At 46.1% G+C, this 17,309-nt stretch overlaps 1 protein-coding gene across 2 annotated transcripts in view; it reads left to right on the forward strand.

The window, feature by feature from the left end:
- The window catches only part of PLEKHH1 (pleckstrin homology, MyTH4 and FERM domain containing H1), a 56,016-nt gene that overhangs the window by 11,415 nt on the left and 27,292 nt on the right, over positions 1-17,309 (forward strand). For both annotated transcript variants that reach the window (XM_065941323.1, XM_065941322.1), the window contains exons 3-4: positions 13,383-13,445; positions 14,351-14,500. In XM_065941323.1, the coding sequence (XP_065797395.1) occupies positions 13,383-13,445; positions 14,351-14,500 (213 nt within the window). The remainder of the gene's footprint in view (positions 1-13,382; positions 13,446-14,350; positions 14,501-17,309) is intronic.

Genomic DNA, 17,309 nt, shown 5'->3' on the forward strand with positions numbered 1-17,309 from the left:
ATTCTCTATTGTAATTTTGTTCCTGTTTATTTTTAAATTTTTCTTTTTGTTTCACTGGAAAGGAAAGATGATGCTCAGTTTTAAACGTTAAAAGTATACAAGTTGCTTTGTTACAATAAAACTAAATGTGTACACACACACACACACACACACACACAAAAAGAATACTCGAGTGGGTAGCCATTCCCTTCTCCAGGGGATCTTCCCAACCCAGGGATTAAACCCGGGTCTCCTGCATTGCAGGTGGATTCTTTACCATTTGAGCTCCCAGGGAAGCCTAGGGTACAATATTGTTGTCTATATTCATTATGCATTTGATCTCTGGGGCTTATTTAGTACCTGTTGCAGTAAGGTGAACTTTAAAAAAATATTTATTTCTAATTGGAAGATAATTGCTTTACAATATTGTGTTGGTTTCTGCCATACATCAACATGAATCAACCATAGGTATACATATGTCCCCTCCCTCTTGAAAGGGCTTCCCCAGTAGCTCAATTGGTAAAAAATTTGCCGTCAATGCAGGAGACCCCAGTTCAATTATAGTCGGGAAGATCCACTGGAGAAGGGATAGGCTACCCACTTCAGCATTCTTGGGTTTCCCTTTTGGCTCAGCTGGTAACGAATCTGCCTGTAATGCAGGAGGCTTGGGTTTGATCCCTGGGTTGGGAAGATCCCCTGGAGAAGGGAATGGCTACCCACTCCAGTATTCTGGCCTGGAGAATTCCATGGACTGTATAGTCAATGGGGTCTCCAAGAGTCGAACTTTACTGAGCGACTTTCACTTTCCCTCTTGAATTTCCCTCCCACTTCCCACCCCACCCCACCCCTCTCCAAAATATGCAGGCAGCTTATGCAGCTCAATACCAGAAAAACAACCCAGTCAAAAAGTGGGCAGAAGACCTACACAGACATTTCTCCAAAGAAGACATACAGACGGCTAATAAACACATGAAAAGATGCTTAAATTACTCATTATTAAAGAAATGCAAATCAAAACTAGTAATACAAGGAAGGTGAACTTTTAATAAGGTACTTTCCACACTTATAAAATAAAACCTGGGTAGTTTTTTGTTTTTTTTTTCAAAGATCAAAATCTAAGCAATTTACTAGTCCGTCATCTGGCATTCTTTCCCACTCTGTATCTCCCTATAACACACCAAAGAAATGCTACAAATCATCTTGGTCTTGCATCACTTCTTGAGTCATGTGTGTCTGCAGTGGGGGTTCTATTATTCTCCTAACACTTCTTTCTCAGTGTGAGAAAGAAGATATTTTAGGAGAGTTGTTCCACACGCAGATGTATTTTTGATATATTTGTGGGGAGGAAGGTGTTCGCCACATGTTACTCCTCTGCCATCTTGAAGGTCCCCCTGATATTTTAGGAGAGCAGAATGGATATCTCCACCCTGCTGCTCACCCTCTGTTAAGAGTGTGAACTGTGGAAGGCAGCCTGCTTACTGGTGACAAGGACCCAGGCTTTGGATCCAGACTACCTGGCTCTGCCACTTTTTAGCTTTGTGACTGAGGGCACGTCCCTTTACCTCTCAGGCAAGGACACAAATGTCTGCCTACACAGGAAAAAGGAAAGTCCTTAGTGAAAATGAATATATGATCCACAATGACGAAATACTTGAGAGAATAGCCCACAGTGAGTGAGAGTCCATGTATGCAACAAACTGGACTCAATCTCCCCCACAAGAATTTCTAATAACTGTTGTTCCAACTGTTCTAAGAACTGTTGGCAAGACACTATAAAATCCATGAATTCAAAACTACTTAAGGGAATTCCCTGGCAGCCAGTGGTTAGGACTGCATACTTTTCACTTCTGAGGACCCAGGTTCAGTCCCTGCTCGGGCAACTAAGATCCCACAAGCCACTCAATGTGACCCCCCCAAAAAAATAAAACTATTGAAGACATAATAAAGTAATTGAAAATATAAGATGAAGACAGGACATCATCCAAAAAGATCAGAAAAAGAACCAAGTAGGATAGCTAGACATGAAAATTATTTGCACTGAAATGAAATACTCAGTGGCTAGATTAACACCAGATAAGGTGCTGCATGAGAAAGACTTCAGGAATGGAAAGATGGAGCTGAGGACATAACCCAGACTCGAGGGCAACACAGAGAGATGAAGACACAGGCTAAGATGTGGATGCCAGAATGACAAGATCCTTTTTGAAGATTCCAGAAGTGGAGAAGAGAGGCATGACTTCAAGAGATAATGCCTTTAAAGTTTTCAAAGTTGATGAAAGACCTGAAGCCTCAGATTTAGGAAACAGGATGAGCCAGGCAGTACATGTGTTTAAAAAATCCATTCCTTTTCATGTGACATTCCAGACATAAGCAGCCTAGCTCTGCGGGGAGGTCTGCACATGTTTGAAGGTGGTTCACCCTAATGTCCACATTCCAGTCCCTTGCCTTTGAGAGCATGACCCAAAGGCTGCCTTCATTCCTTTCACTCACATCCCATTGGCCACTTATTCATGGTTATATCCCGCCACCGAGAAGATTGGAAAGTGTAGTCTTTATTCTAGATAACCATGTGTTCTGTTAAAAGTCAGAGCTTCTACCTATATGACAAATAGGGGGAGAAGAGAATGTGGGGAACAAATAGAAGTCTTTAAGTCTAAGTCACTTCAGTTGCTCAGTCATGTCCAACTCTTTGCGACCCTATGGACTGCACTATACCAGGCTTCCCTGTCCATCACCAACTCCCAGAGCTTGCTCAAACTCATGTCCATCGAGTCAGTGATGCCATCCAACCATCTCATCCTCTGTCATCCCCTTTTCCTCCTGCCTTCAATCTTTCCCAGCATCAGGGTCTTTTCAAATGAGTCAGCTCTTTGCATCAGGTGGCCAAAGGATTGGAGTTTCAGCTTCAGCATCAGTCCTTCCAATGAAGATTCAGGACTGATTTCCTTTAGGATGGACTGGTTGGCTCTCTTTGCAGTCCAGGGGACTCTCAAGAGTCTTCTCCCAACACTACAGTTTGAAAGTATCAATTCTTCGACACTCAGCTTTCTTTATAGTCCAACTCTTACATCCATACATGACTACTGGAAAAACCATAGCTTTGACTAGACACACCTTTGTTGGCAAAGTAATGTCTCTGCTTTTTAATATGCTGTCTAGGTTGGTCATAACTTTTCTTCCAAGGAGCAAGCATCTTTTAACTTCATGGCTGCAGTCACCATCTGCAGTGATTTTGGAGCCCAAGAAAATAAAGTCTGTCACTGTTCCCATTATTTCTCCATCTATTTGCCATAGAGTGATGGGACTGGATGCCATGATCTTAGTTTTTTTTTTTTTTCTTAGTTTTTTGAATGTTGAATTTTAAGCCAACTTTTTCACTCTCCTCTTTCACTTTCATCAAGAGGCTCTTTAGTTCCTCTTCACTTTTTGCCACAAGGGTGATGTCATCTGTTATAGAAATAACAAATAGAATGTGTAACCTTCCAATCAGGAGAGTAGCTACTGGAAATGGAATAAAATCTATTAAATCCAGGCAGGGTAGAGAAACAGGAATATAGAAAATAAGGAGTAGGGACTTCCCTGGTGGTGCAGAGGCTAAGACTCTGCGCTCCTGATACAGGGGGGCTGGGTTCGATCCCTGGTCAGGGAACTAGATCCCATATGCCACAATTAAGACTCTATGCAGCCAAATGAATAAAAATAAATGTTTAAAAAAAAAAAAAAGAAAGAAAATAAGGAGTAAATACAAAGCCAAAAATGCAGCAGTAGAAATAAATCCATATACAACATTGTAACCAACTATACTTCAATTAAAAAAAATAAGAAATCCAAATATATTGGTCATAAATAGACCTATACAAGAATGTCTATTGCAGCATTGATGCATAAAAAGTTGAAAATATTCTAAATGTCTATCAGTGTGATTGGGTAACTATGTTGAGTGTATTTGCACAATAGAATACTACATTGCAGTTAAAAATGAGTCAAGTAAAGCCATATGAATCTCAAATTCATCTCAATCAATGAATCTCAAAAACCAATATTGAACAAAAAGGATCAGAAGAATATATATACAAAAATACACTTTATATAAAGTATTAAACCTGCACAAAACAGTAGTCTCTGTTGTTGAGGGGTGTTTACAAATGAGGTAAAAATGTAAACATAGTCAAGTGTAGGGTACATACATTCGAAAGGAGAGGAGTAACATTGGAGAGAGGAACACTGGGAGCGTCAACTGTCTGTAGTGGTTTATTTCTTAAAAAATCAGAAGCAGATCTGACAAAAATTAAGATTTGACAAAGATGAATAGTGGATACATGTTTTTTAAAAAATTATTCTCTATGCATTTCTGTTGACCTGAAACGTTTCATGATAGAAAAATAAAGCGTTTTAAAATGCTTTCCTCCCCTATTCCCCAGCAGCCTTAAACACACTATAAATAAACATGTTCTTTTTCCACAGCCCCTTGGATCTGGGGAGGTTGAACTTCTATTGGGTTGGCCAAAAAGTTCACTCAGCATTTTCCATAAGATGATGTGGAAAAACCCAAACGAACCCTCTGGCCAACCCAGTATGAATACCAGCCCTTTCTTTTCTTCTAGACTGTATTTGCTAAGTAACCAGAATGCTCTCTAAGTATCAGTACTTACCATCTAAGCAACCAGAACGCTCTCCCATAAAGACGTTGGGGGCTCAGGGTGGGACTTGAGTAAAGAAAGGAGAAGCGTATAGACTCAGGGCAGAAGAGCCTGGGGGTGCAGGAATGGAGAAGGGAGGGAAAGAAATTTTGACTAGCAATCATGGACTGGAAGACTTAATCAGGGACTACGGCTGGGGCATTAGCCTGACATCGGACCTCTTGGCAGGAAACTGTAAGGCCATAAATATGGTGTTGCTCAATGTTGGGGCCGCTCTTGCCATCTGCTGTCATTCCCCAAACCAGTAGGCCAGATTCAACAGTTGATTAGAGGTTTTCCCCAGTACATCGAGGTGAGTTTCAGGTCATAGGAGGAGATGACCCAGATTTCTCAGGAGAGCTCCGGCCAGGGCTGGGCCCTGGTCCCCATCTCTGTCGCTGCTCCCAGAACTTACTTATTAGTCATCATCATACCCACCTGCACCCAGGTGAGCCAAGCCAGCTGGGTCCCTTTGCCCCACCCCCTCACCTGCCTGCCCCCTCCACTGCCCCGTTGCACACAGCTCACCCACTGGCCTCACCGCCCGTGGAGATGGCACTGCCTGGATGACTGATGGCCACTCACTCGCCGCTGGCAGTGGTGCAGGGCAAGCCGAGCCTGCGTGTCTCCCAGGGGACGGGCCCTGCCTGTGATCAGATGCCACCCGCTGGCTGCTAAGACTTGGGAGCGAGCCCTCCTCCTTCCCCATCACACAGTCTGCTCGTACCTGACTCCCTTTTCCAGAATTGTCATTCGACACATGGAATCGTCATGCTGAAAACCAAATTTTTTTAAAAAAGAAAAAATGTCAAGGCTGCCAGATAATTCCTCACCTATTTTTGGGGGCTCCAAAATCACTGCAGATGGTGACTGCAGCCATGAAACTAAAAGACGCTTGCTCCTTGGAAGAAAAGTTATGACCAACCTAGACAGCATATTAAAAAGCAGAGACATTACTTTGCCAACAAAGGTGTGTCTAGTCAAAGCTATGGTTTTTCCAGTAGTCATGTATGGATGTAAGAGTTGGACTATAAAGAAAGCTGAGTGTCGAAGAATTGACACTTTCAAACCGTAGTGTTGGGAGAAGACTCTTGAGAGTCCCCTGGACTGCAAAGAGATCCAACCAGTCAATCCTAAAGGAAATCAGTCCTGAATCTTCATTGGAAGGACTGATGCTGAAGCTGAAACTCCAATCCTTTGGCCACCTGATGCAAAGAGCTGACTCATTTGAAAAGACCCTGATGCTGGGAAAGATTGAAGGCAGGAGAAAAAGGGGAAAAGGGGATGACAGAGGATGAGATGGTTGGATGGCATCACTGACTCGATGGACATGAGTTTGGGTAAACTCCGGGAGTTGATGACGGACAGGGAAGCCTGGCGTGTTGCAGTCCATGGGGTCACAAAGAGTCGGACACGACTGAGCGACTGAACTGAACTGAACTGAAGGGTGAGCGAGGGGAGGAAGCGGGAGAGAGAAGACGGTTCTAGACCTTGTTTCTGCTGGGACGCCTCTCATGGTATGCTGTGCCCTTGTCAGGGCCACCCATTCCGAGGCCAGGTGAGCCGTGGACTCACTTTCCATCTGGCACAGGAGTCCAGGGAATGGCTCATGTTTTGGAGGTCGCCTCCTGTCCTGCTTCCAGGAGCCATTTTTCCAGCTTGCTTCTTGGTTGTGTTGAAGAAATCAAAGCTAGTCTGATCAATCTAAGGTGAAATGAAGTGAAGTTGTTGCTCAATCGTGTCTGACTCTTTGCGACCCTGTGGAGCCTACCAGGCTCCTTCATCCATGGGATTTCCCAGGCAAGAATACTGGAGTGAGTTGCCATTTCCTTCTCCAGGGACTCTTCCCAACCCAGGGATTGAACCAAAGTCTCCCTGATTGCGGGCAGACGCTTTAAACTCTGAGCCACCAGGGGCACCCCGATCAATCTAAAAGTTGATGCTGTCCTAAGAGCTGGATGTGTTAAAAGTCCGTTGGACTTTGTTCATTCTTGCTAACCTTCTGCCTCAGTTTTCCCATCAGAAAAGTGGGAGTATAGCATCTATCTGCAACAGAGCTTCGCAGGAATTATCATGATGAGTACATGGCATCAATATGAGGACTAAAACGAGTTTAATATTTTTTTATTTATTTACTCCCTCTCTGCTTCCAAAGGGTATTTGAGTGGATCTGTTAAAGAGAGGACTTTATGTAGTAAAACATCCCTCATTTTTTAGCTTGAATATTTTTAACTGAGGCAGGTCTTCCTGAGGCCTGTTCTGGTGGGTCCGTACGCACTTCCTGTTTTTCTAGAATCCCTTACTAGTTTCTCCAACCAAGGTTTTGAAATACAGTAACTCAGTTTTATGTTTATATACCAAAAATTTGTACTTCAGGATTTTTTTTGAGTGTATCAATGGTTCAGTTCAGTCTGTTACACAAAGGAACAATGGCTATTGCTCTTCCCTACTCTGACCAAGGATTATACAGAGGCAGTGATTCAGTTTAGGCACCAGCTTGACAGCACAAGGATGGTTCACAGAGCCCAGAAAAACATCCTTATATACTTCAGAATTTGTGAGAAGGCCGATACTGTTATATAAAAGGAGAACACTAGGGCTAATTAGGACTAGTTGGAAATAAAGAAAGTCTGCATAAAGTCATCTCAGAATCGGCCTTAGCAGATCTTGCTGATAGATCCGATTTGCCTTCTAGAACTTTTATTCACTATGTTTAAGGGTTTGCATGCACATGTGTATGAGTGTGTGTGTAGAGAATTTTTTTTTATTCTCCTAACCCCCATTTTTAATAAGGCTCACTATAACATTTCCCAGAAACCATAGTCTTTGCTAGACCTTTGTACTCCTATAAAGTCATTTGAGAAGAGTCCTGTACTGATGCGGGCTTGGCCCTGGGATGTTTGCATCCCCAAAGGAGTCAGTTAGCTTTGCTTTGCATTCTGTAGCCAGTCTAGCGTTTTTCAGAGTGATGTGTGGACCACCTGTATCAGGATCACCTGGGGTTTTATTTTCAAGCATATTCCTGGGTTCACGCCTCAGATGTGCTAAATAAAAACTTCTGTGGGCATAACCCAGGGATCTGTAACAAGCTCCGTGTGGATCACTGTGCCCCTGAGAGTGCGAAATCTGCTGCTACAAACTCCTGCCCTGAACATGCCCCTGGGCCCCATCCACCCATCCTTCTAGCCTTGAGCCCTGTGCACCTCCGAGGGACTTTTGGGCTTGGTGGGGCCAGGGGAGCCACAGACAAGACTTATGAGTCCCTTCTTTCTTGCCTCTTCTGCACTCGGATACCGGGGCAGCCCCACAGTTGTATGTTTTATATATTTGGGAATAAGAATATGATTCAATTGAACACAAGATTTGATATTAAAAAACAAAGAGTTGAGAATCAAGGTCTTTGATGGCAACAGAGTTTTAATAGCTAACACTGGGGGTTGCAATCTCAAAGGCCTGCTGTTAACTAATCTTCTATGAATGCAGTGGGAGGGTTTTGGGGAGGATTCAAGGAATGTGCTATAGCTAGAGGAGGAAGCCAGGTGTTGCCAAAAGGTAATTGTCGCGTGTCCAGGTCTCCTGAGTTTTCAGGAGAAGCTGGGAATTGGGGATTGCATTTTGGAATTGGTTTTTGCAGGACAGGAAATTTAGATGTGAGGGCCACGGTGTGAAGTCGCTTAGTCATGTCCGACTCTTTGTGACCCCGTGGACTGTAGCCCACCAGGCTCCTCCGTCCATGGGATTCTCCAGGCAAGAATACTGGAGTGGGTTGCCATTTCCTTCTCCAGGGGATCTTCCTGACCCTGGGATCGAACCCAGGTCTCCCGCATTGCGGGCAGACACTTTAACCTCTGAGCCACCAGGGAAGCCCAGAGGGTATAATAGCATATAATAGACTCTGGAACCAGTCCTCCGGAGTTTGAATCCTGGCTCTGCCTCCTGGCTATGTGACCTTAGGCAAATTGCCTCATCCCTCTGTGTCAGTTATCTGTACAACAGGGATAATAAAAGGACCTGCCTCCTAGGATTGGGATGAAGATGAAATGAGTTGATACTTGTAAAGTGCTTTAACCAGTGCCAGACATATAGCAAGTGGCCTTGTTTAGATATACCTGTGTTGGCTAAATGCCCACAACATGGTAGATCTTACATGACGCTCTGTAGGCTAATAGCCCTGACTTAAAGCCATTCTTTCTGTAGATGGATCGTAAGCAGCATGACCAGGTAATTTATCATCTAAACCAGGAGACTTTGGAGAGAGAAAGGAAGGGTCTATTACTCATTATTCTGGAGGACAGGTGACCCCAGGACTGTCCCAGGCAAACTGGTCTCCCTGATCCTAAGCACCATCTTTGGTAATGAAAATCCAGCAAGTAGCTTATATCTGCACACTGCTCAGTAAGTGCCAGGTTGTGCGTGTGAGCTGGCCATGAGGCATCTCCTGTGATCTTCACCACAACCCTAGGAGGTGGACATTTCTTACTGTTTTTTCTACTGGTGAGAAAACTGAGACTCAGAGAGGTGAAGGAATTTATCTTAAGTCACACTGTGACGGAGCCAGCCGGGCTCCAGAGCCTTATTGCTTACCTGTACCTTTCTCTTCAGAGGGTGCGATGCAATGGTAAGATGTTGAGCCCTTTTCAGAGGGACAGCTGAGACCAGCCTGGCGAGGCTCCGGGATCAAACCACTGCTCAGCACGCAGGTCTGTCCTGGGAGCACAGGAGGGTGCCTGCTACCTTGGGGCCAGTACTTCACAGCACCACAAGGAGCTGTGGACATGGGGATTAAATACCAGGTTGGCGCCAAGAGCCTTTCATCAGGTCACTGCAGCCCATTCTAGGATGGCTTACGAGTCTCATGTGTAAATCGAAGCTGGTGAAAGTGGATCCTGCCTAAAAGTCAGCTGCCCAAACCTGACTCCACCTTGGCTGGCGTGTCACCCAGACTAAAAGGATAGCTGAGGACTCAGTCCTAGGGTTAACCCTCTGAAAGGAGAAACAGAACCCAAATAAGGGGGCCTGCCTGTAGCTCACCTTTTCAGATCTCCCAGTGTGGCCCTCTAAGTGAGTGCAGGGGACGATCTGCCATCATGAATTGTGTCGATCCTGGAATTAAGAGTTTGAAAACTCCAAAATCGACACTCAGGTATAGGCACAGTTGGGAGTGTTCCCACAGCAATGGAGAAAATGTGTTTTCATAAAAATGGAGGGACACATGATGTTAAAGATATTCTCTTCAGACAAGGATGGCAGGATGTTGGTAACTGTTGGAGCACAGTCATGGAAACATAGATGGTTTTTTATGCTCTTCTTTTTAGAAAGCTACCAGATGTGTCAAATGGTTTCAATGTTCAGAAATTTGTTTTAGAGTCAAGAGAGTGCTCCAGCATAAAGGTGACTACAGACTGCTTTTAGCTTTGAGTCTCGAGTGCCCTTGCCCAGTAGATGAGAATGGCTGGAGGATGGGTGACAGGAAGGACCACGTGGCAGTCAGGCCAAGGCTGGGAGGAGACCCTAGGTTCCAAGGGCCGCCTTCCTTTCCATCTGCTTCAGTGGTAGCTTACCCTAAAGGATATCTGACATTAAAAGTTTAGGGGGTAGAATGCTCACCACATTGTTAATAACAGATTTCTGGCTCTGACCAGTGTCATTGACCACTCTTGACCCAAATGGAAATGCCCAAGTGGGAGGTAAGACTCAAATGCATTCTCTTCTTCTCTCTACCATGGTTTCTTTACTGTGTAAGGTCAGATATGCATGATCATTTCTTATGGAAATCATATGTCTTCCGAGCTACAGAGCAGATGTCAGATCTCAATGAAGGTGAATCTAGGAAACTTGTCAAGAATCTAAAGCCTTCCCATTCAGTGTTTCACTGTGTTCTTAAAAATTAAATGCTCCTAGTAATTGTATTAGTTAGATATGTTCCTGATGTGGGCAGAAATTTCAACCCTGGCTAGCTTAAACAAACAGGGGATTTATTAGGAAGGACCTGGGACATATCACAGAACTGAGGGACTTACCTGATAATCATGACTTGGTAAAGTTTGTGCAATTTCTCTGGTGCAGTCCCCTGAGTCTCACCTCTGGCCTCTTAATCCCACGTTTCGGCTTTCTGGGGAGAGAAAACCTGATTTGCTCCTGGAAGAGTCGGTTCCGGTGCCCAAGGGGGAAGGGTTATATAGTACTAACCTGGTCACTGGATTATGTGTCAACCACCACCCTACCCCAACACCAAATAGAATGTTTTTTGCACTATGCAACCATGCCTATCACCGTAATATTGGTTTATTCTATGCTGTTACCTCCCCCGTAGCTATGATGGCCTGAGGACTGTTTGATTTTGGAAAGGCCATCTGGCTATAATTGATGCCTGAGTCTGGCCAGAACCAACCCAGTGTCTCAGGCTTGAGTCAAGAGGTTCCATCATGATTATTAAGCCCAGGAGAGTAAGGAAAGAGGAGATGTAGACATCCTTGGACTCAGCACAGGAATGCTCATCAAAGATGGTCCTGTCCGTTGGGAGCCCAGGGAGCATTTTTGTCCCCTGGGTTGTAAATCTTGAGGTTTTATTTGGTATCCTCTATCCTTTCAAAGGGTACATGTGCTGAAAACATCTGTCTCTCCCCAACTCCAAGGAGGAAAAAACAGATGAGGGAAGGTGGTCCTGAGAGCAGTTTCTTCAGGCTCTCTAACTTGAACCACTTCTGGGTAAACCTGCTTTCACTGCCTGGCACCAGACTGGGGGACTTCTTTTCTTTTCCATCCTTTAATCAAGGCCTGAAAGCAGAATTTCACCTAGGCAGAAGAGAGATTGGGAAAGATAGAAAATTAATTGCTCAGTTCACTGGTAAATATCGAGCCAGGGTCCATGCTACATGGAGAAAGTTGAGTGGCTAGAGAAAAGGCCAAATCTGCAAAGATAAGGTGGGCGAGGACTGGACTGGAACCTGGGACGTGAGGCCTGTCCAGTCTCAGAGAGGACACAGCTGGGACATGACGCCTCTAGTATGGTTCTCCTGCATACCTGTTGCCCTGGGACAAGGCATGGTGGGGAAAGCAGGAATTGACTCAACCAGACCATGGCCCGTGGCATCTGGTTGGAGAATGGAATGTGTGACTCTGCCCTGCTTCCGCAGGGCCTTTATATGATAGTGTGTGGTTTTGACAGTGCTCTCTGAGCCCTGACCAGGGGGAGGGTGGGAGCTGAAATCCACTCCACTCGGTAGGCTGTACGCTCGAGAAGTGGCAGAGACGCCCCCACTGCTCCTGAGCTGCTCCTTAGGCTTTAGCTTAGATCTGTTCCCTGATGAGCTTCTGTGTGTAAGAGCATTGGTCCCTTTCCTTGGGCCGGTTGGCATGAGATTCCAGAATTGCTGTGATCCTCAGACCTCTATGGGAAGCAAGAGAGAATTTTTAAGAAATGTGTCTTAAGCCTCTATTTAAGATTAAAACAATCAAGAAGGGGATATCTATGAATGCCATTTGCAGTTGGAGGTGTCCGGAGAGAAGGAGAGGAAGTGTTTGTCCCCAGCCGTTCCCAGTGGGAAGGAACAGCCTTATCCTGATGATGGCGGCTCACGTGGGAGTAGGCTCCGTGTCAGACACGTGGCGAGCAGCGGCAGGACACTGCCTGCAGCCCGCTGCAAGGAGGACGGCCTGGGAGAGAAGCCTGAAGGCAAGAGTGGGGGCAAGGACTCCCCAGGAAGAAAGATGGTGGTACTGCTGCCCCTTCCTGGTGCCCCCAGAGGGAGAAAGACCTTACGTTTTCTCACTCACTGTAGAGAGGACAGCACCTCTGGGCTCCTCACATGCCCCAGGCTTCAGGGCTACCTCCTGATGAGGGTGAAAGAGGAGAGTGAAAAAGATGGCTTAACACTCAACATTCAAAAAACAAAGACCATGGCATCTGGTCCCATCACTTCATGGCAAATAGATGGGGAAAAAGTGGAAACAGTGGCAGATTTTATTTTCTTGGGCTCCAAAATCATTGCAGATGGTGACTGCAGTCATGAAATTAAAAGATGTTTGATCCTTAGAAGGAAAGCTATGACAAAGCTAGACAGTGTATTAAAAAGCAGAGACACCATTTTGCCAACAAAGGTCCATCCAGTCAAAGCCATGGTTTTTCCTGTAGTCGTGTACAGATGTGGGAGTTGGACCATAAAGAAGGCTGAACACCTAAGAATTGGTGCTTTTGAACTGTGGTGCTGGAGAAGCCTCTTGAAAGTCCTTTGGACAGCAAGGAGATCAAACTAGTCAATCCTAAAGGAAACCAACCCTGAATATTCACTGGAGGGACTGATGCTGAAACTGAAGCTCCAATACTTTGACCACCTGGTGTGAAGAGCTGACTCATTAGAAAAGACCCTGATGCTGGGAAAGGTTGAAGGCAAAAGGAGAAGAGGGCGGTGAGGGATGAGATGGTGAGATAGCATCACCGACTCAACAGACATGAATTTGAGCAAAGTCTGGGAAACAGTGAAGGACAGGGAGGCCTGGCATGCTACAGTCCATGGGGTCACAAAGGATCGGACATGACTGAGTGACTGAACAACAACCAGGGCTGCCATGGTCATCTTCACCCTGACATTCTTGAGCCTCTTGCAACGGGTAGTTTAAGCCCGGCCTGTGTGTAGCGTCTGCAAAATTCTCATGTGTTGCCTTGATGCCATGTTCATAGCAGGGACACTGCACTTATATCTCGTTTCCTCTCTGGCTGAGCAGATGCAGGAGCTGGAGCAGAGGCTGCTGGAGGCAGAGCAGAGAGCAGAGAACGCGGAGACCCAGGTAACAGGAAGGAGATGGTGGGAGTGTACAGGGAGAATGACCTTTCCTGACGCTTCCCCTGAACACTCATGGACACATCACACCGACATGGTCCCACCCAAAGAGACCTGCTTCTTACAGGGACGAGGAAAACCAGCAGTCATGTGTTAGACCTTCTGAACAAATAAAGGTGCCTGGGGCTTGCTATGGGCATGAGGGAATCTTGGGTAAGGGTCAGTGCAGTGAGCGGATACATGGCTTAGTCCAAATAGGCTGGGTTATGCTGAGATGACCAGTGAAGCCTGACATGTCCACTGTTTATCGTATTTAGTTCTCATTCACGGTACCTGTCCACTGAGAGGTCAGCCAGGGATTCTGCTTCACACAATGATTTGGGGATCCAGGTGAATAGAGTCCCCCATCTTCCAGCTGAATCAGCTAGAACATACAGTCTTCTTGGTTGCCATGGCAGGGAAAGAGAGCTGGGTGCTTGTGCAGTAGCTCTTAAATACTTCAGCCCAGAAATAATGCATCATTCCACTCAGACCCATTGACTTCAGTGACTTCCACGGCCACCTAACTGTAAGATGGCTGAGAAGTATTAGGAAGTTTGTGAACATTCAATGAGCAGCAGATGTCTCTGTCACAATGAGGTTGGAGCATTTCCTCTCCAGGGCTTTTTGTCCTGCCCAGCTTGTCCTTACTGGGGCCCCCAGAGTTAGATGGCCCTACACCTGGCTATTCCTTCCTTGTCAATTCCTTCTTTTTCCCAGATGAGGCTTCATAATTGGTCACTGAATTAATTGGCTCCCATTGCCCTGGGTAAGGGCTCTGCCTGGGAGTCACAGGCTGGGGCATCAGGAAGCATCCCATCCCATGTCAGCGGTGTCACATCCTTACCCTATGACACCATTGGTACTTTCCAGGTGGGTGTGATGGAAGAGAAGGTGAAATTGTCCAATCTGATGAATGGGAACTCAGCAGGCAGCCTGCACCGGAAGTACCAAGAGTTGCTGAAAGCCATGCAGGGCAAAGATGAGCTCATCAGTGAGCTGGAGGCACAGCTGGAGAAGCAGGTAAGTACTAGCGCCCTTTGCAGCAGCTGGAACAGTTGCCTACAGCCCCTGAGCTGAGCCCCTCTTCTTCAGCCTTGGGTGCAGGGGCTCACTCCCTCACCAGACTGTTCATTCACATGGAGATATAATTATTGGAAGGGGAGTGAGGAGCCAGGCAGGGGATGTGGTGGGAAAGGGAATTGGAGGCTGACCCATCTGGGTTGAATCCCACCTGTATCACCTGTCTGCTCCCTTGTGGCTGAGCTGGTAAAGAATTTGCCTGCAATGTGGGAGACCTGGGTTCGATCCCTGGGTTGGGAAGATCCCCTGATGAAGAGGAAGGCTACCACTCCAGTACTCTGACCTAGAGAATTCCATGGACAGAGGAGCCTGGCAGGCTACAGTCCATGGGGTCACAAATCGTCATACATGACTGAGCAACTTTCACTTCCTTCCTTCACTTTAGCACCTCTGAGCAGATGTCTTAACCTGTTGATCCTCGTTTTATACATCTGTAAAATGGGGGTTGTAATATGTCATAGGGCTGTCAGCAGAATAAACTCAGGGAGTCAGAGTAGAGTGTCAGACACGAGGTTGGTGTTTGCTCAGGAGAGCTTTTCCTTCTGCCAACCTGTGGGACATGTAGTATGTGGAGCAGCACAGAGCCGGCCCGTCAGCCTTGGTTGGCCAAAGTTTCTCAATGCACCTGAGTAGGCAGAGCCCAAGGTTGCTGCCTCCTCTGAAGAGCGTATGGAACTCAGGAGAGGCCAGTGCCCAGTGTTGCAGCCACGGTCAGCACCTTTGTTCTAGAGAGGACATCTGGGACACCCCCTGCCAACAGTCCCATACACCCAGCTTCCCCGTCACGATCTCATTGACTTCATCCTAATTCTGTCCATCCCTTCTGCCATTGGTCTTACCTACCCAGCTTTTCCCTGGTGCCAGAGCTTCATTGTTTCCAACAAAAAAAAATTTCATAGCATGGTCAGACAACTTGCAATTTTCCACATATGTACTCTCTATGGAAGTCCCAGCTGATCCTGCTAATGCCTTCCCACTGTTGCAGGCGCATTCGTAACCATTTGCCAGTAGCCACTGAACATTTCCTTTCCTCCCATTTCCTGTGGGCGAACCTCCCACAGTGTGGGGTACCATGTCTTCCTGAAAAATCATGGGAAAATACAATATTGACACATGGGATTTTTCATCAATTTCCCATTGATTAAGGTGCCTGTCTTCTTTTGGGCTTGCCAGGTGGCACTGGTGGTAAAGAACTCATCTGCCAATGCAGGAGACATAAGAGACATGGATTCAATCTCTGGGTTGGGAAGACTTCTGGAGGAGGGCATGGCAATCCACTCTAAAATTCTTGCCTGGAGAATCCCATGGACAGAGGAGCCTGGTGGGCTACAGTCTATGGGGTCACAATTGAAGCAACTTAGCACTCATGTCCATTTCTGTTTTGAGTGGTCCATAGTTAAAAAGTGGCAGCATCTGGCATGGGTGGACAAAATGCTTCCTGCTAAAGCTGAGGTCAGGAAAAAAATCCTTTCACGGTAATACTAGGTCCAGATCAGAATGGAAAAATGCTGTTCTGCAAGTCAGGAGACCTGGTTTTAGTCCCAGCCAGGCCATAAACTAACAGAGGCAACTCATTTCACCCTCTGGGCCTCAGTTTCCATAGCCACATAAAGATCAGGTTATCAGACTAGGTCGGGTTGGCAAATTTTTTCTGCAGAGGGCCAAGTAGTAAATATTTTTGGCTTCGCAGGCCACATGACATTGTTGCAACTACTCACCTCTGCTGCTATAGCCTGGAAGCAGCCTTGGACAACACAGAAATGAATGGGCAGGGCTGTTGGGGGAGGGCCCAGGTGGAAGGCTGGATTTGGCCTGTGGCCAGTCTGCAAACTGCTAGATCAGGGGTTCCGACCTCCAGGATCTAGTGCCTGATGATCTGAAGTGGAGCTACTGTAATAGTAATAGAAATAAAGCCCACAATAAAGCACTTGAATCATCCCCAAACCATCCCTCCCACCCACTCACCCCAGTCCATGGGAAAATTGTCTTCCACGAAACTGGTCCCTGGTGCCAAAAAGATTGGGGACCACTGCACTAGAAAAGCTTACCAGTTCTCTAGCTCTGAAATACTGAATCAGACCTATTCATAGCCCTGTCTCATTTCCACCAACCCTCTTGTTTGGGGCTTACATCTATCATCTTACAGTTTCGAGGCCGTTTTCCCCTAGAAGTGTGACCAAAGCTGTTCTAGGTGGTCTTTAAACTGAGAATACACCAGTTGCCTCTATGTTCTTTAGAGCAGGGAACTAGCACTCATTCCAGAACGGGTTGATTACCTGCTCCTCAGGCGCTGTGCTGTACACTTTCTGTCCCTTCATCCTCAAGATGATCTGGAAGGGAGATGTGTCATTGCCCATTTTAGAGATGACATCACCAGGGGGTGATGGAGGCTGTGCAGTGCCCAGCAGCAAATCAGCTTCAGAGGCAGAGGCAGATCCCCACAGATTGTATTTTGTTCTTCCCTAGGCTGCTGTTCTTTAGATGCAAACCTCACTTTTCAGTTACCTTACAGGGGTCCCTCTGTATACGCAAGGGACCGGTTGCAGGACGCCCCACAGATAACAAGATCCACGGATGCTGGAGTTCATTATATAAAAGGGCGGAGTACCCTTTTATATAAAAAAGGGTATATACAGTTCTTCCGCATCTGTGGAATCAGGTCTGTGGTTGGTTGAATCTGTGGATGCCAACCCCACCAGTAGGAAGAGCTGACTGTACTCCACCCTTTCATCTAATATCTTGAGCACCC

Source organism: Muntiacus reevesi, chromosome 7, assembly GCF_963930625.1.
Source record: "Muntiacus reevesi chromosome 7, mMunRee1.1, whole genome shotgun sequence".
In the NCBI taxonomy this organism is placed as follows: domain Eukaryota; kingdom Metazoa; phylum Chordata; class Mammalia; order Artiodactyla; family Cervidae; genus Muntiacus; species Muntiacus reevesi.